Raw genomic sequence first — 24,206 nt, forward strand, 5'->3', positions numbered from 1 at the left:
GTTCATGTAGCCTTTTGGACATGTCCCTTAATGTCCATTCAGTTGTCCCTGAATGGTGGTGGCACTTGTGAACTTTTTCACTGCCCAAGGCACTCACTGTACAGAACACACAATCAACTGTGGCCTTGGGCCAGAAAGACTGGATGTCTAAAATTAAACCTGTGGAGACTGGTTAGAGGCATGTGGAAAAGACTGGAACATACTGGATATGATATGATGTGCCTCTGATATGATGTGAGGAATGTGGGAAGTCATATCATGGTATGCTGTCTTATAATATGTTAAGTCTTGAAGATAAATCAGGCATCGGTGCCCAAGATACCTTGTGGTATATTCTGTGCTGCAGAGAAAAGTACCTTTCTTGGGTAGGAGATGGCAGTGATTTGATCTCCTGTAGCTCAAATTCCCACATCAGGAAACTGACCTACAGACCCAGGAGTTCAGGGGTCTCAAGGACTTCCCCAGAAGAATATTTTATAGCTGGTAATAAAGACAGTTTCTGATGCTAGCACAGTCTCTTCATTTGTAAAATGGTGTTATGAATTGTCTGTCTATCCTTTCATAAGAGTTGTTACAAGGAGAAAATTAAAGTCTTCTGAAAGAGCTGTGTCAATGTCAGTGGTTTTTATCACTGGAAACAGGACATTTTGTTTAAAAGGACAGATTCCGGGGCCAGATTTCCTGGCTTCAAATCTCAATTTCAGACAGGCTAATCTGTCTTACTTTCCTCATCCTTAAGAAGGGACTATAACAGTACCTACCTCACAGGGTTGCCATGAAGATTAAATGAGTTCATTAATATATATGAACACTTTGTGATTGGCATACAGAAAACACTCTGGAGAAGTTTGTTAGGTCTTAGTGATGGAGTGATCCCAGAGGGTGACTGGGAGGAGGATACCTGGGAAAACTAAAAAATGAATAGATGGTTCTGTGTACGGACCAGGTTGTTGTTGGTGGTTGTCGTCAGTAAGATTATAAGTTTGGTCTTAGACTATTAACATTTGAAGGGTCTTTGAGCAATTCAAGTGGAATTACTAAGTAGGCAGTTGATAATACAGGTTTGGCACTTACAAGGACAGGTCAGAGGTATTTAGATGATAATTGAAACTATGAACATGTATACAATTGCCTAAGAGTAGAGTTGAGAGTTAAAAAAATAAGTATCCCAGGAGCACCTGGGTGGCTCAGTCAGTTAAGCATTCGACTTCGGCTCAGGTCATGATCTCATGGTTCATGAGTTCGAGCCCCACGTCAGGCTCTGTGCTGACAGCTCGAAGTTTGGAGCCTGCTTCCGATTCTGTGTTTCCCTCTCTCTCTCTCTCTCTGTGCCCCTCCCCTGCTCATGCTCTCTCTCTGTCTCTCAAAAATAAATAAACATTAAAAAAAAAAAAAAAACTATCCCTAAGAAACTCCAGCATTTAATGGCTAGTAGGACATGTTGGGTCTTCAAAAGAATATAAGAGGTGTTCCTTAATGAGAGCTGTTTGGGTGGAGGAATGGGAATGATAAGCCAGATTGGGAAGGATTGAGATATGAGTGGAAATGAAATGGAGATGACAAGGGTAAACATTTCTTTCAAGAAGTTTGTGAGGGAGAGAAGAGTGATGTTAGGAAGCAAATAGCCAACCTGGGTTATCTATTTTGCTTTCTTAAATCGATTATTTCTCTCTCTCTCTCTCTCTCTCTCCCTCCCTCACTCCCTCCCTCTCCCCCCCTCCCCCTCTCCCCCTCTCCCTCCCCCCTCCCTCCCCCCTCTCCCCCTCTCCCTCCCCTTCTCCCTCCCCTTCTCTCTCTCCCTCTCCCTCTCCCTCCCCCTCCCCCTCCCCCTCCCTGCCCTTAACTCTTTCCCCTCACCCCACCACAAACTTTCATGCACACACACTACTCACACACTTTATAAGACTCATTCACGTGAAGGATGCAGCTTTAACAGCCCCTGGCTAAGGATCTTTTTAACGTTTCAACTGAGGTCTCCAGCTTAGGTTGCAGCTTATGTAGCCAATGTACTATTGCAAGTATAGGATAGTGGAAAGAGAAAATGGTAAGGGCATTATCCTTTTGTTTGTAGATATCCTTAAATGGTGTCCGTGGGCATATTTGCTCATTCTGTGTTTTGATCTATAGGCCAGAGTACAGGGTTTTCATTTAGTTCACTTGAATATTTTGCTAGTTGCTATGCTAGAAGCTTGGAATTGAAAAGGTAAATGTGATACAAATCCTTGAGGAACATATAGTAGTTCATGTATTCCTATCATAAAATAATGAAGATAACCACAGTTTGTTGAAGGCTTAGTACGTAGTAGGCATTGTGGGTAGGGGCTTTGCATATATTCATTTTGTCATTAATTCTTTACACGACAGTCTTGCAGTTAAGATATTATTTCCTTTAGATGAAATAATTGAAGCTCAGAAATAACGAGTAACTTTCTCATATCCAACTAGACCTATTTATGGAATTTGAACTCAGATCTGTCTGGCTCTAGGCTAGTGCTAATTACATTTCACCACCCTGCTTATTATGTTATATGTATCATTTAAAGATATATTAGGCCCTTTTCAATTGTATATGACAGAAACACTATTCAAACTAGCTAAAGCAAATAGGGAATTTATTGATACTTATAACTGAGGTAGAATAAAGTCTTCAGGTACAGCTAGACCCAGGTCCTTAATTAATGTTATCAGGGCCTCGTCTCTCTACCTTTTAGCTCTGCAAACCTTCCTTTGTTGGCTTTATTTATAAACAGGATTCTCCATGGAACTAAAAGGATAACTATTGACTGCCCCAAGCCAATATTATCCTTAGAGCTTATGAATACAGAGGAAGAAAGCTTTTTTCCTCCCCGCTGCGAGTGCCCTGGTTTTTAAATCTGCATCATTGCTTATCATTGGAGCCAAAGGTGCAGAATCAGTCCTACTCAAACCACATAGACAAGGGAGAAGGAATATTTACAATTATGTGTTTATCATGTACAATATTTCACACGTGATGTTCGATTCATTTAGCAGTCTTAAGGGGTTGAGGCAATCTAGCTAAGAATATTGTTCAAAACCAGGACTGCCACTCATTTCTTCGCTTTCACACTCATTCTTTCCTCTGCATCATAAGGTTCAAATGAATGAGTTACAGGCATAATTGTTGCCATACTTTTCACTGCTCACATTTACTATTTAATACAAATAGGTCACAGCTGAGAAGAGTTATCAGTAGCAATGGAATATACTTCCTACATAAAAGTCATGTCCAAAGTTGTTTCTAAGCAAGGGAGAAATTCTAGGCAGGGCATGAGAGGGTGGGGACAGTAAATGAGTGAAAATGATATACAGCAAATATCTTCTTTCAAGGGTGTTAATTTCCTTTTCCTTTTCCTTTGAAGGTGAAGGCTGAAATGTTAGACATGGCAGAAAATGCATTTGATGATGAATACCTGAAATGCACTGACAGAATGGAAGTCAAATATGTTCCCCAGCTGCTCAAGGAGGAAAAAGCAAGCCATGCACTCTTGAAGGCTGTGTGGGAAAATGCAGAAGTGAAGTGGGAAGCCAGGAAGACGCAGATCTTTCTCCCTATGAGTTTTAAAGATAACCATGGAATAGCACTGATGGCATATGTTTCGGAAGCTCGAGAGCAGACTGCTTTTTACCGTATGTTCAATGAAGCTGTGAGGATGGCTGGTCTCTCTCGAAAAGAATATGTCTATGACTTCCAGTTCAAAGCTTTTCATTTTTACCTGACAAAAGCCCTGCAGTTGCTGAGAAGACCTTGTGAGGAAAGTTACAAAAATGTGGTGTATAGTGTAAGCCGGGACACCTCATTTAAATTTGGAGGGCTCAACCAAGCCAGGTTGGGCCATTTCACTCTGGCATATTCAGCCAAGCCTCAAGCTCCTGATGACCAACACATTCTGTTAACCATCCACGCGTGCTTTGGAGTTGCCATTGAAAAATTTTTTGATAAAGAAAGTGAAAGAATTATTTTAATACCTCTCAATGAGATTTTTAACGTGTCACAGGATGGGACCAGCAATAACCTTATCCTTCAAAGCATAAACAAGACCTGCAGCCATTACGAGTGTGCATTTCTAGGTGGTAAGTATCTCTGTTCTCTCTGTGCTTGTCTGGAAGGGAAGGAGTGGGATTCTTAGCCCCAGGGAAAGGTCAGAAAAGAAACTTTAAGGTATTTTAAAAGAGAAATGATGCTGATGGTCTTAGTCTACCTCCTTTCATATAATTAGGGTTTTTTTTCCCTGAAATGTAATTTTATCAAAAGAATACATTTCTAGCATTCTAGAAGGTTAAAGAAATAAAATACTGTAGGGCTCCGGTTCTCAACCAGGGGCAGTTTTGCCCTGCTGGGTCATTTGGCAATAACTAGAATTTTTTGATTGTCACGGTTATCCCTAGTTGCTACTAGTAGTATCTGATGGGTGGATGCCAAGGACACTGCTAAACAAAATGCACAGAACAGTCCTGCTAACAAAGAAGTACCTGGTCCATAATCCTGCTTGTAAGGCTTACAATGAAAAATAGCAGCTCCCTGCCCCACCACTCCCTGTCCCCAATTTTCACTCCTCAGGGGTATCGATTTTTAATTTTTCAGCCAAAGTTTTTAATAACAGGCTTCAGAATGTTATCTCTTGATTGTTAGATTTTTAGACCTCATCAGTTACATCATCAGTAATTCAGACTCTATTCTGTTCCACCAATCTTAGCATGTTGGGTTTATGGATTCATATTTGCAGTGTGACTGTTGCAGCTGTAGGCCTCAATCCATGTTCAAGACAAAAAGAAAGGGAAGGGATCCGGATGGCAGCTAAATCTGCCTGTTTAATAAGGAAAGTAAAAGCTTTCCCAGAAACTGCTAGTAGATTTCTGATTCTGTATCATTAACCAGAATAGCTACTTGGTAATTTATAACTTGAAGAAAAATGTGGAAAGAAGGTAATTAGCTTTTCCTCTGAAGGGTACGGAGGCAAGAGAGAAGGGAGTTTGAAATAGCTGTTATAGCAGTAAACCAAACATATGTGATAACCACCATCCTCCTCCTCAGTGTTTGTGTATGTCCCCTTTCCAGTCTTCCACTGTAGTAAAGACTGGTACCTTTTTAAATACCTCTTTTACCCAGAGTTATTAGCTTTTTTGTATCCTTAGTTTTTAATATCCCATCAATAATTCATCCCCAAATCCTTAGAAATATAAATCTCTTCTTTTTTTTGTTATAAAAAAATTTTTTTTAATGTTTATTTTTGAGAGAGAGCGAGAGAGTGCGAGCAGGGGAGGGGCAGAGAGAGGAAGATACAGAATCCAAAGCAGGCTCTAGGCTCCGAGCTGCCCCAGAGCCAGATGTGGGACTCAAACTCATAAACCATGAGATCATGACTTGACCTGAAGTCAGACACTTAACTGACTGAGCCACCCAGGTGCCCTGAAATATAAATCTCTTCTTAATACATCAGACATATCAGACACTCTTATGGGTTTTGTTTTTTTTTTTTTTAATATACTCCTTCTGGATTCTCCCATCAAACTGCTCTGTGATATACTCTTTAGGCCTGCTATTGAATAGTCTAAAATCTCTCCTCACAATTATTGAGACTTTCTTTTGCTTCTTCCCTGTGAGGAGTCCTCTATATCTTAGATTTTTCTCCTCTTTCTTGAATTACTCCTTTGTTTGGCAGGGGTATGGGTTCTCTAAAAGTTTTCTGAGAAAAGGGACATTGAGGGAAATTTTTAAGACTTTACATGTTTGTAAAGTCTACTTACAGGCTTGAGTAATAGTTTGTGTAGGTTTGTATTTCTGTTTTGGAAATATTTTCCTTGGAATTTTGGAGTTATTCTTCCATTGTCTTCTGGTTTCTGGTGCTGCCGTTAAAAAGTATGAAGCCATTCTAATTACTAAAGCTTTGAATGAGACCTCATTTCTTTTCTCTGGATGGTTTTAGAATGTTTTCTTTATCCCCAGCATTCTGAAATTTAATGATGTTGTGCCTTGGTGTATGTGAGTGAAAGGTTAACAAAACCCTTTCTCCATTATCCTGTGGGAATGACCTACTGTTGCTCTTCTCCTCACACTGTTTCTCTGTAATCTGCTGAAGGTCGAATGGCAGCTGTGTAAACATGGAACACTGCGTAAGGGTAAACATAGCCCTTGATTGGTAAAATGCATCTGAGCTGGGAGGGTTGTGAATAAACTATAAATACTTGGGGGAAGCCATAGTTTTGGGCATTCCTGAATGTGGTATGACATACCCAGGTGTTTTTCTTGCTGAGTCCTGAAACTGCACTCATGGACTGGTCTCAGAGATATCATCGTCTTTATGTGGCATGAGGCTACTAAACTAGAATGGTTCCTCTAACCACTTGTATAAATATGTTTCCTTGTACCTGAGCTATAATTCTGGGATTAAAGAATAGCCTTGGGCAGCTGTGATGACTTGCGCCAAAGGTATGTATCTGCTGCTGCCCTGCTGCTAAATAGTGTGCAGTGTTCTTGCCTTGTATTCTTCTGCCAAACTAAGTAAACAGGTGGGAGGAGAACCTTTTTGGGTCTTAGCAGTGTGACGGTCTAGCTGAACCCAAAACCAAAACCACTGATGAAGCAGAATGAGTATTACAGTAGGGCTTCAGAAGTGGGATAGACTTTTAGACTTTGATTCAGTATGTCCAAGGCACTATGAGATAAAAAAGAACAGGTAGGGAAGCGCTGATAAGACATCATGCCAGGGTGGGAGGCTGATCTGCTTTTGATTTAATGGCAGAAACTGTGTGGTCATTGAGGTGCCTGGGGCACAAAATTTAAGGAAGGTCCTTATTCTTAGGATCATACACTTGTGCCATCTGCAAACTTGCATGATCCTAAGAGTAAGTGCCTTTTAAATTTTGCACTCATAGGCACCTCATTTGCCTCACCCTAATCCTGGACCTGAGTTGCAAGTCAGTGAAACTAACTATTCACCTTAAGAGGACAGATGAAGACTAGAGCGAGTAAATTTGCGTTGAGGGGAAAAGTACCCATTCCCCTCATCAACCATACAATGGACCTGTCCAAAAACCAAGCCAGTCAGAGCTGGTTCATACCAGCTCTTGGGAGCTGATTGTGGGCATACATCTCTTCCCAGTTCCTCATATATCACAGGAGTTTGAAGTTCACCATGGTTGAGAGTTTTACCATGGAAATCAGTGAATGCTACAAATTAGGACCCCACCACCCACCCCAAAACCTGTTCACCTAAACCACATTATAGCCAAGAAACCCATTTGAAGCTAGGCTAACAAAATGATACCACTTTTGGTGTTCCTGATGCATTCAGCCAAATGCCATTTGTGGAGGCATTGGTTACACTGTCAGAAGCCCTGGCTGCATTAGCTGTATGCCAAATTAATCACTGATATCTGGTTGATAGACAAAAGATGGGCAGTGGAACCCACAGAGTTGGTTGTGAATTGGATTATAAAGAACAAAATGGGTGGAGCCATTGGGTTGACTAAGAATGAGCCAGGGCTCAGATCTGTATGTGGAAGTGCAATATGAGCTTCTGTGAGGAGGGAAGAGAGGAATATGCATACCACTGTGGGCATCCCCACAAGGTCAGGCAGAGGCTGCACAGCAAGTTAATGTTCAAACCAGCCACAAGGAGAGACATTTGTGGAGGCTCACAGGCACGATTTCTTTGGAGAGCTCTGACAAAGGCCACTGCAAATGATTGTATAGATTTAATGCTAAACTGGAATCTAACCAGCATCCTCTGCTGCTATCTAGAAACAGCTAATGGGATCTCAGGGACAAAACCTCTCAAAGTAATAATTACAGGTAGGCTGTTTTAGAAAAGGTGAAGGCAGGTATCTGATGGAAGCCTGAGACACCAGAAGGGAGATTGTTCGCTCTTCTGTGAAGGCTTCCTGAGCAGCAGCAGGTGCACACTCCCCTCTCTGGTCATGAGAACAGGCTGACACCATTTTTAACCCCTCCTGTCAGCACCAGTGGGCTTCAGAGAGAGGCACAGAAACTAGTGGAGGCTTGAGGTGCTTATACCAAGCCCTTGCCTCCCTGTACTCTGAATGTCTTTTTTTTTTTTTTTTTTTTAAACTGTGGACTTGAGAGCCAGAGCAGCAGTGGGCCCCTACCCCAGAAGACCAGCACAAGTACCAAGTCTACTAACCATAGAATGCTGCAAAGCTTCAGCTCTAGGGGAAATAGGATCTAGCCTTTTTTTTTTTTTTTTTTTTTTAAGTATTTTTTTTTTTAATGTTTATTTACTTTATGGAGAGACAGAGTGTGAGCAGGGCAGGAGCAGAGAGAGAGGGAAACACAGAACCCGAAGCAGGCTCCAGGCTCTGAGCTGTCAGCACAGAGCCCGATGCAGGGCTCGAGCTCACGAACCGTGAGATCATGACTTGAGCCAAAGTCAGACACTCAACCCACTGAGCCACCCAGGTGCCCAAGGATCTAGCCTTTTTAAACAAGCAGATCAAAACACACAGGGTTAAAATTTTCTACACACTAGACAAGGCCAAACACTTCCACTGTAGGCAAGGAGAAGCACTGCAGAGAACTGACCTAAGGAAAAGAACAGCCAAAACACAACAGTGCACACAGCATATACCAAAAACACTTCCTGGGGTGTATCCTGAAGCCCTGAACAGCCTATGACTTCTTAATACAGCTGTTGATCTCAGGAGCAGGAAACATAACAGGCTTTCCTAACACACAGAAGACTGAGATCTAAACAAAATGACAAGCTGCAGGAATTCTTCCCAATAGAACAAGAAGAGGTCATGAGCAGGGATCTAATCAAAATAGGTATAAGTAATATGCCTGAATCACAATTTAAAACAGCACTCATAAGGGTACTACCTGGACTTGAGAAAAGTATAGAAGACACCAGGGAGTCCTTTATCATGGAGATCAAAAGACCTAAAAACTAGCCTAAATAAAAAATCCAGTAACCGAGATGCTAAACAGACTGTAATGACCAGGATGGAGAAGCAGAGGAATGAATAACTGATATAGAAGATAAAATAATTGGGGTGCCTGGGTGGGTCAGTCAGTTAAGTGTTGGACTTTGACTCAGGTCATGAACTCAAAGTTCGTGAGTTCAAGTCCTGCATTGGGCTGTCTGCTGTCAGCACAGAGCCCACCTGAGATCTTCTGTCTGTCTCTTTGCTCCTCCCCTACTCATTCCCTCTTTCTCTCTCTCTTTCACAAATAAACATTTAAGAAAAGATAAAATTATGAAAAATGATGAAGCTGAAAAAATGAAAAGAAAATTACTGGATCACGAATGTATAAATTGTCTCCATAAAGCATTATAACATTTGTATCATAGAAGTCCCAGAAGAAGAGAGGGGGAAAGGGGAAGAAGGTTTATTTGAGCATATTATAGTTGAAAACTTCCCACATCTGAGGAGGGAAACAGACATCCAAATCCAGAAGGCACAGAGAACTCCCATCAAAATCAACAAAGGCAGGCCAACACCAGGACATATCATAGTAAAATTTGCAAAATACAGAGATGAGCAAAGAATCCTGAAAGCAGCAAAGGAAAAGAAATCCCTAACCTACAAGAGAAGACAAAAAAGGTTAGCAACAGATCTCGCCACAGAAACTTGGCAAGCCAGAAGGGAGTGGCATGATATATTCAATATGCTGACTGGGAAAAATATGAAGCCAAGAATCCTTTATCTATCCAGCAAGGCTGTCATTCAGAATAGAAGGAGAGATAAAGAGTTTCTCAGACAAACAAAAACTAAAGGAGTTCATGACCACTAAACCAGCCCTGCAATAAATAGTAAAGAGGACTCATTGAATAGGATAGAAAGGCCAAAAGCAACAAAGACTAGAAAGGAACAGAGAAAATCTCCAGAAACCCTGATTTTACAGGTAGTACAGTGGCACTAAATTCTTACCTAATAATCACTCTGAATGTAAATGCACTAAATGCTCCAATCAAAAGACATAGGGTATCAGATTGCATAAAAATATTAAGACCCTCAATATGCTGCCTATGAGAGACTCATTTTAGAACTAAAGACACAGCCGGATTGAAAGTGAGGAGTTGAGAACCATTTCTAATGCTAATAGATGTCAAAAAGAGCCAGAGGAGCCATAGTTACATCAGACCAATTAGATTTTAAACCAAAGACTCTAAAAAGAGACGAAAAGGGCACCATATCATAATAAAGGGGTCTATCCAACAAAAAGAGCTAACAATTATAAATACATATGCCCCAAACTTGAAACACCCAAATATAGAAATCAATCAAAACATAAACTCATTGATAATAATACCATAATAGTAGGGGACTTCAACACCCAACTTACAGTAGTGGACAGATCATTTAAGCAGAAAATCAACAAGGAAACGATGGCTTTGACCGACACACTGGACCAGATGGACTTAATATATATTCAGAACATTTTATCCTAAAGCAGCAGAATACACATTTTTCTTGAGTGAACATGGAACATTCTCCAGAGTAGATCACATAGTGGGACACAAATCAATCCTCAACAAGTACAAAAAGATCAAGATCATGACATGCATATGTTCAGACCACAATGCTATGAATCTCAAAATCAACCACAAGAAAAAATTTGGAAGAACCACAAATAGCTTGGAGATTAAAGAACATCCTATTAAAGAATGAATGGGTTAACCAAGAAATTAAAGAAGAAATTAAAAAGTACATGGAAGCTAATGAAAATGATAACACAACAGCCCAAAACCTCTGGGATGCAGCAAAGGCAGTCATAAGAGGGAAGTATATAGCAATCCAGGCCTTCCTAAAGAAGAAAGAAAGGTCTCAGATACACAACCTAATCTTATACCTTAAAGAGCTGGAAAAAGAAAGCAAGTAAAATCCAAATCCAGAAGAAGATAGGAAATAATAAAGATTAGAGCAGAAATCAATGCTATCGAAATCAAAATAACAGAACAGATCAATGAAACTGGGAGCTGGTTTAAGAATTAACAAAATTGATAAACCCTTAGCCAGTTTGATCAAAAAGAAAAAGGAAAGGACCCAGGGGGTGCCTGGGTGGCTCACTCAGTTAAGTGTCCAACTTCAGCTCAGGGCATGATCTCGCAGTCCATGAGCTCAAGCCCCACGTTGGGCTCTGTGCTGACAACTCAGAGCCTGGAGCCTGCTTCCAATTCTGTGTCTCCCTCCCTCTCTGCCCCTCCCCCCCCTCAAATAAACATTAAAACATATATATATTTTTCAAGAAAAAGGAAAGGACCCAAATAAATCAAGAATGAAAGAGGACAGATCACAACTAACACTGAAGAAATAAAAACATTAATAAGAGATTATTATGAGCAATTATATGTCAATAAATTGGGCAATCTGGAAGAAATGGACAAATTCCTAGAAACATATAAACTACCGAAACACTTGTTGAGATGAGCACAGAATGTTATATGTAGGGGATGAATCACTGGATTCTACTCCTGAAATCATTTTTGCACTATATACTAACTTGGATGTACATATATATATATATATATATATATATATATATATATATATGTGTGTGTGTGTGTGTGTATGTATATATATATATGTGTGTGTGTGTGTGTATGTATATATGTGTATATTATATTTAAATCAGTAACAAATACAAAGAAACTCATTGACAATAATACAATAGTAAGGGACTTTAATACCCCCTACTATGGGTGTTATAGACAGATCATCTAAGCAGAAAATCAGCAAGGAAACAATGGCTTTGAATGGCACAGTGGACCAGATGGGCTTAACAGAGATTCAGAACATTTCATTCTAAAGCAGCAGAATACACATTCTTTTTGAGTGTATATGGAACATTCTCCAGAGTAGATCACATCTTGGGTCACAAATCAGGCCTCAACTAGTACAAAAAGATTGAGATTGTACCATACATATTTTCAGACCACAGTGCTATGAAACTTGAAGTCAACCACAAGGAAAAATTCTGGAAAGACCACAAATACATGGAGGTTAAAGAACATCCACTGGAGAATGAATGGGTTAACCAGGAAATTAAATAAGAAATTTAAAAAGTGCATGGAAGCAAATGAAAATGAAAACATGACAGTCCAAAACCTTTGGGATGCAACAAAGGTGATCCTAAGAGGGAAGTATATAGCAATACAGGCCTACATCAAGAAACAAGAAAAGTCCAAAAAAACAACCTAACCCTACACTTAAAGGAGCTAGAAAAGGAACAGCAAATTAAAGCCTAGAAAAGCCATCAGATGGGAAATAATAAAGATAAAAAAATGATATAGAAAAAAATCCCAGTAGAACAGATGAATGAAACTAAGAGCTGGGTCTTCGAAAGAATTAATAAAATTGGTAAATTCCTAGCCAGACTTATCAAAAAGGAGAGAGAAAGGACCCAAATAGATAAAATCACAAATAAAAGAGGAGAGATCACAACTAACACCATAGAGATACAAACAATTAGAATGTTATGAAAAATTACATGCCAACAGATTGGGCATTCTGGAGGAAATGGAGAAGTTCCTAAATATACAAACTACCAAAACTGAAACAGGAAGAATAGGAAATTTGAACAGATCCATAACCAGCAAAGAAGGTAAATCAGTAATCAAAAGGCTCCCAACAAACAAGAATCCAAGACCAGATGACTTCCCAGGGGAATTACACCAGACACTTGAAGAAGAGTTAATACCTCTTCTTCTCAAACTATTCCAAAAAAATATAAATGGAAGTAAAAATTCAAAACTCATTCTATGAGGCCACATTTACCTTGATTTCAAAATGAGACCAGAACCCCACTAAAGCAGAATTACAGGGAATTCATCCCTGATAAACCTGTATGAAAAAATTCTCAACAAGATACTAGCAAATCGAGTCCAACAACACATTAAAAGAACCATTCACCACAGTCAAGTGGGATTTATTCCTGGGCTTCAGGGGTGGTTCAGTATCCACAAATCAAACAATGTGATACACCACATTAATAAAAGGTAAGAAACACATTATCTTCTCAATAGATGCAGAAAAAGCATTTGACAAAATACAGTGTCCATATTTGATAAAAACTCTGAAGAAAGTAGGGATAGATGGAATGTACCTCAACATCATGAAAGCCATATTGAAAAGACCCACAGCTAATATTATCCTCAATGAGGAAAACCTGAGAGCTTTTTCTCTAAGCCCCATAGTAAGACAGGGATGTCCACTCTCACTCCTGTTATTATCATACTGGAAGTCCTAGCCTTAGCAATCAGACAACAGGAAGAAAGAAAAGGCATCCGAATTAAGTCAAAGTAAGAAGTCAAACTTTGATTTTTCACAATGACATGATATTCTTATGTAGAAAACCCGAAAGACCCTACCAAAAAACTGCTAGAACTGATACACGAATTCAGCAAAGTTGCAGAATATGATATCAACGTACATAAATCTGTTGCATTTCTATCCACCAATAATGAAGCAGCACAAAGGGAAATCAAGTAATCAGTCCCATTCACAATTGTACAGAAAACCATATGATACTAGGAATAAACCTAACCAAAGAGGTAAAAGATCTGTACTGTGAAAACTAGAGAGCTTATGAAAGAAATTGAAGATGACAAAATAGAAATGGAAAACATTTCATGATCATGAATTAGAAGAATAGATATTGTTAAAATGTCTATACTACCCAAAGCAATCTACACATTTAATGCAATCCCTATCACAATACCACCAGCATGTTTCACAGGGCTAGAAAAAATCGTAAAATTTGTAGGAGCCAGAAAATACCCTTAGAGTCCAAAGCATTCTTGAAAAAGCAAAGCAAAGCTGGAGGCATAACAATTTCAGACTTCAAGCTGTATTACAAAGCTATAGGTCATCAAGACAGTATGGGATAGGCACAAAAATATACACATGGATCAATGGAATAAAATAGAAAACCTGGAAATGGACCCATAACTATATAGTCAACTAATCTTTGACAAAGCTGGAAGGAATATCCACTGGAAATAAGACTGACTCTTCAACAAATGGTGTTGGGAAAATTGGACAGCAACATGCAGAAGAATGAAACTGGACAACTTTCTTACACCATACACAAAAATAAAAATGGATAAAAGACCTAAGTATGAGACAAATCAAAATCCTAGAGGAGAATACAGGCATCAACCTCTTTGACCTTGGCCACAGCAACTTCTTACTAGACACATCTCTGGAGGCAAGAGAAACAAAAACAAAAATGAACTATTGGGATTTCACCAAGTAAAAAACCTTCTGCACAATGAAGGAAAGAACAAAACTGAAATACTACTTACAGAATGGAAGAGGATATTTGCAAATGACATATCTGATAAAGGATTAGTATCCAAAATCTATAAAGAACTTATCAAACTCAACACCCTAAAGGTAATCCAGTTAAGAAATGGGCAGAAGACATTAACAGGCATTTTCCCAAAGAAGACATTCACGTAGCTAACAGACACATGAAAAGATGCTCAACTTCACTCATCATCAGAGAAATACAAGTCAAAACCACAATGAGATACCACCTCACACCTGTCATAATGGCTAAAATTAACACAGGAAACAACAGACGTTGGTGAGAATGCAGAGAAAGGGGAACCCTCTTAACACTGTTTGTGGGAATGCAAACTAGTGCAGCCACTCTGGAAAGCAGTATGGAGGTTCCTCAAGAAGTTAAAAATAGAACTACCCTATGACCCAGCAGTTGTGTTACTATGCATTACCTAAAAGATACAAAAATACTGATTTGAAGGGGCACATGCACCCTGATGTTTATAACAGCATTATCAACAATAGCTAAATTATGAAAAGAGCCCAAATGTCCATCACCTGATGAATGGAGAAAGAAGATGTGGTGTGTGTGTGTGTGTGTGTGTGTGTGTGTGTGTGTGTATGTGTGTATACACACACATATAATAGAACATTACCTATCAAAAAGAATGAAATCTTCCCATTTGCAATTACATGGATTGAGCTAGAGAGTCTTCTGCTAAGTGAAATAAGTCAATCAGGGAAAGAAAGAAATACCATATGATTTCACTTGGATGTGGCATTTAAGAAACAAAACAGATGAACATAGGGGAAGGGGGAAAAAAACGGAGGCAAACCATAAGAGACTCTCAACTATAAAGAACAAACTGAGGGTGGGCTGGTGACGGAGGGTACTTTTTGTGAAGAGCACTGGGTGTTATATGTAAGTGATGAATCGCTAGACTCTACTCCTGAAACCAGTATTACGCTACATATTAACTTACCAGAATTTAAATGAAAACTTGAAACAAGAAAATAAGTAAAATAAAAAATAAAAACAGAAATGTGTATAAACTAGTTTGAGCTAAAGAAAAAGAATAATAAAGGTAGGCTCTTTTTTAAGTTTTTTTGTCTTGTTTTTTAATTTTAATGTTTATTCACTTTTTGAGAGAGAGCGCGCACATGCGCGTGGGTGGGGGAGGGGCAGAGAGAGAGGGAGACACAGAATCCAAAGCAGGCCCCAGGCTCTGAGCCGTTGGCACAGAGCCCAACGCGGGACTCGAACTCAGAATGACGAGATCATGACCTGAGCCAAAGCTGGACACCCAACTGACTGAGCCACCCAGGCGCCCCTTAAGGTTTTTTTTAATGTTTATTTTTGAGGGGGGGGGGCAGAGTCAGAGTGTGAGCAGGGGAGGAGCAGAGAGAGAGGGAGACAGGGAATCTGAAGCAGGCTCCAGGCTTTGAGCTGTCGGCACAGAGCCTGACATGGGGCTCAAACTCATGAACTGTGAGATCATGATCTGAGCCGAGTCGGATACTTAAGTGACTGAGCCACCTAGATGCCCCAAAGCTAGGCTTTTTGGATAATCAGGGATTTTAAAAACTCAAGCCAGATGGATATAATCAGAACCTTGTTCCAATGTCACTGAATATAACTCTGGATGAAAAAAATGTATTTCTAGAAGGTATAAAAAATTATACTAAATTTAGCTCTAATATAGTTCTCTGTTAATGGTTTTAAACTTGTGTATGATTTCCAAGGTAAAAATTTATTGTGGGCCTTACAAAAACTAGTTATCCCCCCTCCACCCAAAAAATAGGTCAGTTGGTTATGAATTGGAGAAAACATTGGTGTAGTACAATTTTCTGGTGGTCAAAAGTACTAATTTTGGTTGTAATCAAAGATTGTATGAGTGAACTGTGGGGTAAATGGAAACAAAATCCTTACTCCTTTCTCATGGGGAAGTTACTGCAGGCTAACCTTCTTCTGTACCATTTTCCTAGAAAACTTGATAAAGGTAGAATGTGAATGTGAATGGTACAATCATGCTACATTCCTTATTTTAAAAATGACCCATTGGAAAATTGTACCTGGATTGAGAAAACTATAGATGAATTATGATACCTTGTGGAAAACCATAGCTTTGGGATTCCCTGTGCCTTATAGTGCAAATATAAGATTTATTGGAAGGAAACTTCGAGAAATAGTACAATATACATCATACTCTGATCTCTCATTGTTTTACTGAACAGGCTAGGCATAGATCATCTGGCATTTTGGCCAGTGTTTCTATAGAGAGGGTCAAGATTGTATATATGTAAATATGTTCTACATATTAGTAGAGTCATGGGGCCAGGGAATATATCAAGGTTCTTTAGCTGGAAAAGTAACCCTGTTACTTTTACTCCAGAGGAGCCCCTGGATTCCAGTGGCTGGTTTTAGTCTATTTTATTAATCTTACTGAGACCTGTTGAGCCAGTTCTCTGCTAAGCCATCAAAAGAGGGAAGGAAGATAAACCTGTAGGACTGTCCAAATTTAGTTTTCATAAATCCACCCCTAGCCCTTGAGGGCTCATTAAACATAAGTATATTCACTGGTTCTGATTAACACTCCTTTTTAGCCTCCCTTGAGAGGAGTAAAGTTCCAGTAAGTCATAGTCTTTCACAGCCTAATCATGGAAGTAACGTCTCATCACCTTTGCTGTATTCTGTTTGCTAAAAACAAGTCATTAGGCTCAGTCCACATGCAAGAGGAGAGGATTATATAAGGGCGTGAGTACCAGGAGGCAGGATCACTGGGAACCATGTCAGAAGCTGCCTACCATAATCCCATCCCGTTACAGTTGGTCACTTCCTCTTGAGGATGATCCAGATTGGCTGTCCTTTTTCCACAATAATCAGTTCCATGGTGACCTCTGTGGCAAAGGAGTCTAGCTACAGAACCACTGGAAGCAAAGTCAACCTCCAGTTTCATGTACTCATGGTTTTGATCTAATCAATATGATCTATTTGTTTGCTGAGGTCATATGAAATATGTATTGATTTACTGAAGTAAAAGCAGGTGTTGTGTGAATGTCTATCCATCCACTGAGGTCAGAACAAGCACACCCACACAGAAAAGAGGAGAGTATGCTATTCCTCCAGTTCACCTCATTCTTTAACACCTAATTCCTTGATACTTGGAAAATTAGCTAACAGAGGTTAGCATGGTTTAATGCAACTTATAAATATCTCAAGACAGCCAACCAGTCAGTCTTGTAGAGATCTTCATTGGAAGGCAAATAGAATTTTTCGTTCGAGGTCCTAATCCTTTATAAATGACTTCCTTACTGTGGTAGATTTGCTTAGAGAGCCAGAAGCTATAGTAGATGATGGCCTCACATGCCTGATTTGCTTTGCCAGTCCCCAGGTGCTTTTCTCTAGGTGCATTCACTTCATATAAGCATGTACACATGTAGCATAAAGCTTGAGTTCTTGAGTTGTATTTGATGCATTTGTTTATGTAGAGAGGGACTACATATGGCTTTATCTTTAGTAATCCAGTTCTCAGTGTCTCAGGGGCCTGATCATACAGTCTAGAGCATTAGGATTGGCACATGAGTGTATATAAAGGTAGATTTTAGTCAGTCCCAGGGCGGTGTACTTCCTGCCAGGATCACCATTTGAAGTTCAGCTACTCGCAAGAGCATCCAAGAAAATGAATATTATAATGGATGGATGCAGCACTCCATTGGATGTGTCTAACCTGGGGGAAGGCTGTTTTATTAGAGAACTGTGCTGTCTTTTCAGGTGTGAAGTCTTGTAGCTAAGGTCTCCGTTGAGCCAGTAGTTCAGGGTAAAGGAGTACATAAGGCTTTTGTGATGTTTGATGTGGAGGTTCTCAGATTTTCTTGGTTCATGGTGTTCCTAGTGTTGTAATTGTTTTGACAGTATCCATATGCTAAAAGAAATACCTAAAAGGTTCCATTTATAGAGTCAAACAACTCAGTAAGTGTTTATGTTCTAACACCTTAGTAAGTGTTTGAAAAAGTAATATACATAAACAGTTTTCTAAAGATTATTTTATTCTTAGCTACAGTAACTTGCTAATGGGATATATATGCCTGTTTAACACTGCACAGTTTGTCAGACTTTGCAATCAGATTAGACACCACTTATTTCCTGATCCACATTGATTTTTCACATATATTTGCTTTTTGTCATAATTGCTGAAAACCCAGCCTTGCAAATATGTCCATCAAACAGAATATTGACATGGGATGACTTTGCAACTGAGTTCCACTTCAAGTTGTAGTTCTTGCTCTGCCTGACAGATACCAAGTACATCTGCGTTTGTCCTGAAATTTTAAAACATCCTTTGGTAGCCCTGTGAATTTGCTATAGCATTCACGGACACCTCCGCCACTGTTTGGAGACTGCAGGTCCCATAGACAGCCACTTGTTTGTGAAAGTGGTCAAGGCCTTAGGAGTCAGGTTTGGCTCTTAATTGGAAGTAAATCTCCATGGACAATGGAACTTCTGGGGTTTTATCTTACTGGTGGAACTTAAATTCAGGGAGAGCCCATCGCATGATAAGATAGTGGGTTGGAGAGACATGACTTTTCTTGCAGTGAGACAGTCTCAGTCCCAGTAACAGGCAAGCAGTAGCAGCTCCCAAAGGGAAGAAGTGCTTATGTGCAGAAACCCAGTGATTAACAAATACTGCCTTAGTCTTGTTGCTGGAAATTCCAATCAGCTCTGAGTTTGGTTATAGACATTTGTAATTTCTGGGGATCTGAAGGAGAAAGGGAACTCCGGAGAGGGCTTTATTTACTGTTGTCTGGACTGTTTCTAAGTCTTCTTACTGTAGAGTTCTCTGCTAAAATGGCAGTTTACAAGGTTTTCTAGTGTGACTGGTAAAAATAGGCACCATTCGTGTTCTCATGGATTCTTTCCCTGGCCTCAGGTAGTTTCCCCATACCCGATCACATAAGTTGATCCGTATTTTGCTCAGTATTCAAAGGAAACCCTTTGAAGATCTCTGGGGTTCTCTCTGTACAGCACCCTCCTCTTTAGTACTCTGTAAAAACCAAATTATCTTTGTATTTTTTTTATGGAAAAAATTTAAACTAATGGTTATAGTACCATTCAAATTTCTATTTATTCTTGAGTTTTAATAAGTTCTATTTTTCTAGGCATTTGTTCTATATTTCAAATTTATTGGTGTAAATCTAGTCACAGTAATCTTGTGGGTTTTTTTACACCTATCAAATCTGTGGTTATAGTCCCTTCTTTAATTCTCTATATATTTGTGCTTTCTCCTGTTTATTTCTGCACCAGTCTCCTCTCTTTTAACCCAAAGTAGTTTACTTTTTTGCTGTTGAAAAACTAATGGAAAATTAAATTCAGTCAAATAGGGAAGAGAAATGCAGTCTTGAATAAATGGATCTGTGTTAAACATTAAAGAAGATCCATTCTCTATTACTGGAGGCTCTCAAAAATTTTGTGCTTAAAAATCACTTGGGATTTCTTGTTTAAAATGCAGAATACAAGGCATCACCCCCAGAAATTCTGTATCAGTCCGGAGTCCTGGCTAGGGCCCTGGTGTACTTTTTAATAAGCACCCAGATGATTCTTAAGTATGTGACTAGAAGACTACACTTTGAGAAATATACTCTAATGTGTGGTACAGACGAAAGATAAAAGTTTTAAAATCCCCCAGTGTCTAGTCCCCTGACCAAATCTTTCTATTATACCAATAGCTTTCTTATCCACATCTTCCCTCACCTTTACCTCACCCTCAACTAAGTCCTCTGAGTAAGGCTTGCACTTACTCATTTCCTGCTAAAGCAGTATTTTGTATTAGTCTCTAGACTGTTCTTAAAAAATGTCTAGTCTAGGGGCGCCTGGGTGGCTCAGTCAGTTGAGCGTCCAACTTCCGCTCAGGTCATGATCTCGCGGTGTGTGAGTTTGAGCCCCGCGTCAGGCTCTGTGCTGACAGCTCGGAGCCTGGAGCCTGTTTCAGATTCCGTGTCTCCCTCTCTCTCTGACCTTCCCCTGCTCATGCTCTGTCTCTCTCTGTCTCAAAAATAAATAAAAACATTAAAAAAAAATAAAAAAAAAAAGTCTAGTCTAAGGGCGCCTGGATGGCTCAGTCTGTTAAGTGTCTGACTCTTGGTTTTGGCTCAGTTCATTATCTCACGGTTTGTGGGTGCGAGTCCCGTGTTGGGCTCTACACTGGCAGTGCAGAGCCTGCTTGGGATTCTCTCCCTCCCTCTCTCTGCCCCTCCCCCGGATGTGTGCACGTGCACTCTCTCTCTCTCCGCCTCTCTCTCAAAATAAATAGATAAACAAAAATTTCAGTCTAGTCAGACACCTGAGGTTAGCCTCAGGGCACCATCCAGATTTGAACAGATCCCTACCATTTCCTTGACCAGTGGAAACTGGACCAAGACACCTAGATTCTTGGTTCAACTCCTACACAAGATGGTACAGGATTTGAGAGCAGATTATGGAAAAGTGCATCTCTCATAGTGAAGCCAGACATCTTGGGGATCCCCCCCCACCCCCGCCATTTTAGATGGATAGATTCATCCTCAGGTAGCTGAATATCCAGATTAGATCAGTGAGTTAGCCAAACATGGAGAAGAGACCATGGGACTCTAGATCCTCATGTGACTTTCTAGGAAGCCCTCCATATTTCATGGTGGCTCCAAATCTAAACATCCTCTCACTGAAGTTCTTGCCATAACCATAGTTGGGCATATCAGAGTTGTTGCTGCAGCACTGGTGACTTTTTCTAGGGCATCACCAAGGAGAGAGACTAGGACCTTATAAAGATACACTAGTAGGTGCCATATTCCTGCTCTCCAAAAACTAGAATTTTCTTATATATGTAGATCAGTGTTCTGGAACAGACCATAGATTAATGTTTGGGGTAGACCAACTTGTTGCCTTATATGAATGTGAAGGATCTTTCTTTATATATTCAAGGATCTAGAAGACCTGATTGAGATTCTCTTTCTCCAGTGAATAGGAATTGTCATAGTAAAAGGATAGGTTTGCTGTTGAGGACATTTAGTATCTGAAGAGAAGATTAACTGAACAGATGGGTAAATTTTTTCCTAACTTTTGCAAACTAATCATAAAATAGAATCATAAAATGTTAGCCTTGGATGGGTATTTAGAGGTCATTTGAAGCAAATTCCCAGTAAAAGGTACAGCTAAGGAAACTTAATTCCAGAAGCATTAGATGTTTTATCAAAGATCATACTGTTTGGTGGCTGTAATATAAATACAAAAATGTAATTGTTCTGCATTTTGAATCCCACCAAATTAGGATCTTATAGACTAAAGCTGACAAATTAAGTTATCAGTAGCCATAAAACCAATTTGAAATCTTTACTAAGACAGATTGTGTTTAACAAAGCTGTATCTTCATATTTCAGGACTAAAAGCTGAAAATTGTATTGAGAACATGGGTAAGATATGCTTTTAAAGTATTCTCTTTCTAAGGGGAATTTTATCAGTGTTCCTCTCCCAGGCATGCGGCAGAGCCACCCCACCATATTGTCATACCATCAGCCATCATTTTCTTGAGGCTAAGATGTGCTGCTGCTGCTACCACTGCCACCGCCGCCGCCGCCACCACCACCACCACCATGTCAGGTGGAGGGCCCAGGAGCCTCTGCTGCTTACTCTCCACCCCTAGCCACGCCTGGGGCTGTGCTCTCAAACACAGCATTTGCCTTGGGCATGCAGGGACCATGCTACTCTCACCGTAGCCTGTCCATGTAGGAGCTTAAGGACTTCTAAATGCCCCTACATGATTCCTATGCACAGAGCTAGATTCATAGTCTTATATTTTGATATCTTAGGAGATAGCATCTGGGGGACTGACAAAGGGAAGAAGTAGAGTGCATTTGGCTTAAGGAGGGAATTGGGGGGGACAGAATGGTAATATGGTTTGTCTGTCTCTGCTTCCTCAGTGAAAAATAAGAGGAGGTAACAAAAATAATCTTTCTCAGAGGACCATAGGAAAAATTTGGGAAGAAAAACAGGATTTCTATGAGGAATGGCATTATCAGATAAGCCCAATAGATTTGAACCAAGGTTTCCAGAAAATGCTTTAGGCTAATGCATGCTTTGGGTGGATCCTTTTGAAGATTTCCTTGCTAAAAAGTTTGAGAATAACGGTCTGCTTCTAGCTGTCTTCCTGGCTAGTTTTTCTGTGAATTCTTCATGTAATTAAAATAAATCCATATCCATTTGCTTTGAGATTAAAATCTTAAATTTCTCATACTACTGTATTTTTGTAAGCCAACCTAAATCTTTATTATTAACAAGCATTTAAAAATAGAGTGAACCTGACATTTATTTAAATCTGATGATAGTACTTAGGTAATGAAAACGTGTTTGTATTTCAGAATATTCTCAACCCATCTATATCTACAACCCTGGTAAGTGTGCTCTAATTTTTAAAAATAATCTTTAAATGGATGTTTAATATTTAGCAGCTCTTTCCTGCAAATTAGCAAATTCACTTCTTAGCTGAAGAAAGAGTACTTTGCAGACAGGAAGGGAAGTAACTTGACAGATAAGCGGGGGTGGGGGGTGGTAATCTATTTTGGGGAAACTTACCTTCCTACAAATGAGAGGGGTTGGGTCTTTGGAGATCTGAAGAATATGGAAACGTTCAGGAGAGTAGACCTGAAGAGCTAGTTGCTTTTGACAGGTCTGAGGACCTCTTATGTATAGTTCTGTATTTAGTCATTGAAATTAGCCTGTGTGGCACCACACATCCAGATGAAAGTAGAAAAGCTACTCATTTGCATCTGTCAGAGATGCTGATATTTGCTATCATTTGACTAAAGTATCTAGGTGATTAGATGCTTTTCCTCCCTAAGTTTCCACTTATGGTGATATGACTCAGATCACTTCTTTGCATTTAAGTTCCTTACTATGTGTTTGGCCCATGTAGCTACAGTATGTTTTTCTTTATTGATGAGAGAACAGCATCTGGCTTTTTCTTAAGTATGCAATTTACTTGATTTTTAGCAGATATTTCCTGTCCTGATGTGAAGCATTTTATGCCCTTGAGGACTTGCTTTGCAACACTTCTTATTGGCCCATTGCAGCCACAAGTTTTACTGGTCATTTCACAGAGATTTCAGCAAACTCTTCAAGACAGACATTTTTCTAGCTCATTGAGATCCCCAAGAGATTTGCTATATGTGATGATTTTTCTTTATAAAGGGGGCCAGAGGAAGGTTCCAATTAGGTACATTTAGACTCTGGCTTACATTTAGTAGCTTTAGTTGACTGGATGTACCAAGTGATTCTTTATGGCTATCATACCTGAAAATAGTTTGTTGTAACTATAGTAATTCTCAGTTATTTTGTCTTATCACTAAAACGGATAAGTTTCTTCTTATAACTTAGGTGAGAAAAACCAGAATCTTGAAGACTCTGGTAAGACATTTTCATAAACTCTGGGGGTTTTCATTTGCAATATGGCTCTCTTAGTGATGGAAACAGGTAAGCATGGCATGGTAAGGAAAAGTCAGAAGAAGGCAGAACCCACTTTAGCGTACTCGTTTGGTATATCAGAGCCCTCCTGAGTTACAGATGGACCTTCTTTGTAAAGATGACACAGCAGCTCTCTCTCTTACCTATCTGTCTTATCTCCAAGATGACCCACAGAGCAGTTAGAGACATGACATGAGGAATTAGTTCTAAAGAGCATATTTTCTGCTTTTATATAAGGTCAGCTGTTACATGGGTAGAGGAAGGTATGACTAATTACTCACAAACTCTTGTGACCTAGGGTTAGGGTGTTGGGCAGGAGCATTAAAAAATGGCATTATTCTTTTCTAAATTAAAATGATTTTGTGTATTTATTTCTGCTTCCAGCAATCTGAGTAATAAATGCTGTTAACTATATACATCTGATTGTTTAGTGTATTTCAAAGTACAACTC

The 24,206-nt window shown here is 39.5% G+C and overlaps 1 protein-coding gene across 7 annotated transcripts in view; it reads left to right on the top strand.

Annotated features, from left to right (window-relative positions):
* Positions 1–24,206, top strand: part of ART3 (ADP-ribosyltransferase 3 (inactive)) — a 141,997-nt gene that overhangs the window by 110,525 nt on the left and 7,266 nt on the right. For 5 of the 7 annotated variants that reach the window (XM_078446021.2, XM_078446016.2, XM_078446017.2 and 2 more), the window contains exons 3-6: positions 3,381–4,092; positions 21,676–21,708; positions 22,654–22,686; positions 23,669–23,698. In XM_078446021.2, coding sequence (XP_078302147.2) covers positions 3,381–4,092; positions 21,676–21,708; positions 22,654–22,686; positions 23,669–23,698 — 808 coding nt within the window. The remainder of the gene's footprint in view (positions 1–3,380; positions 4,093–21,675; positions 21,709–22,653; positions 22,687–23,668; positions 23,699–24,206) is intronic. The other 2 variants (XM_078446018.2, XM_078446020.2) reach the window with 1 other exon arrangement.

The sequence above is a fragment of the Panthera onca genome, chromosome B1 (genome assembly GCF_046562875.1).
Source record: "Panthera onca isolate mPanOnc1 chromosome B1, mPanOnc1 haplotype 2, whole genome shotgun sequence".
Taxonomy (NCBI): domain Eukaryota; kingdom Metazoa; phylum Chordata; class Mammalia; order Carnivora; family Felidae; genus Panthera; species Panthera onca.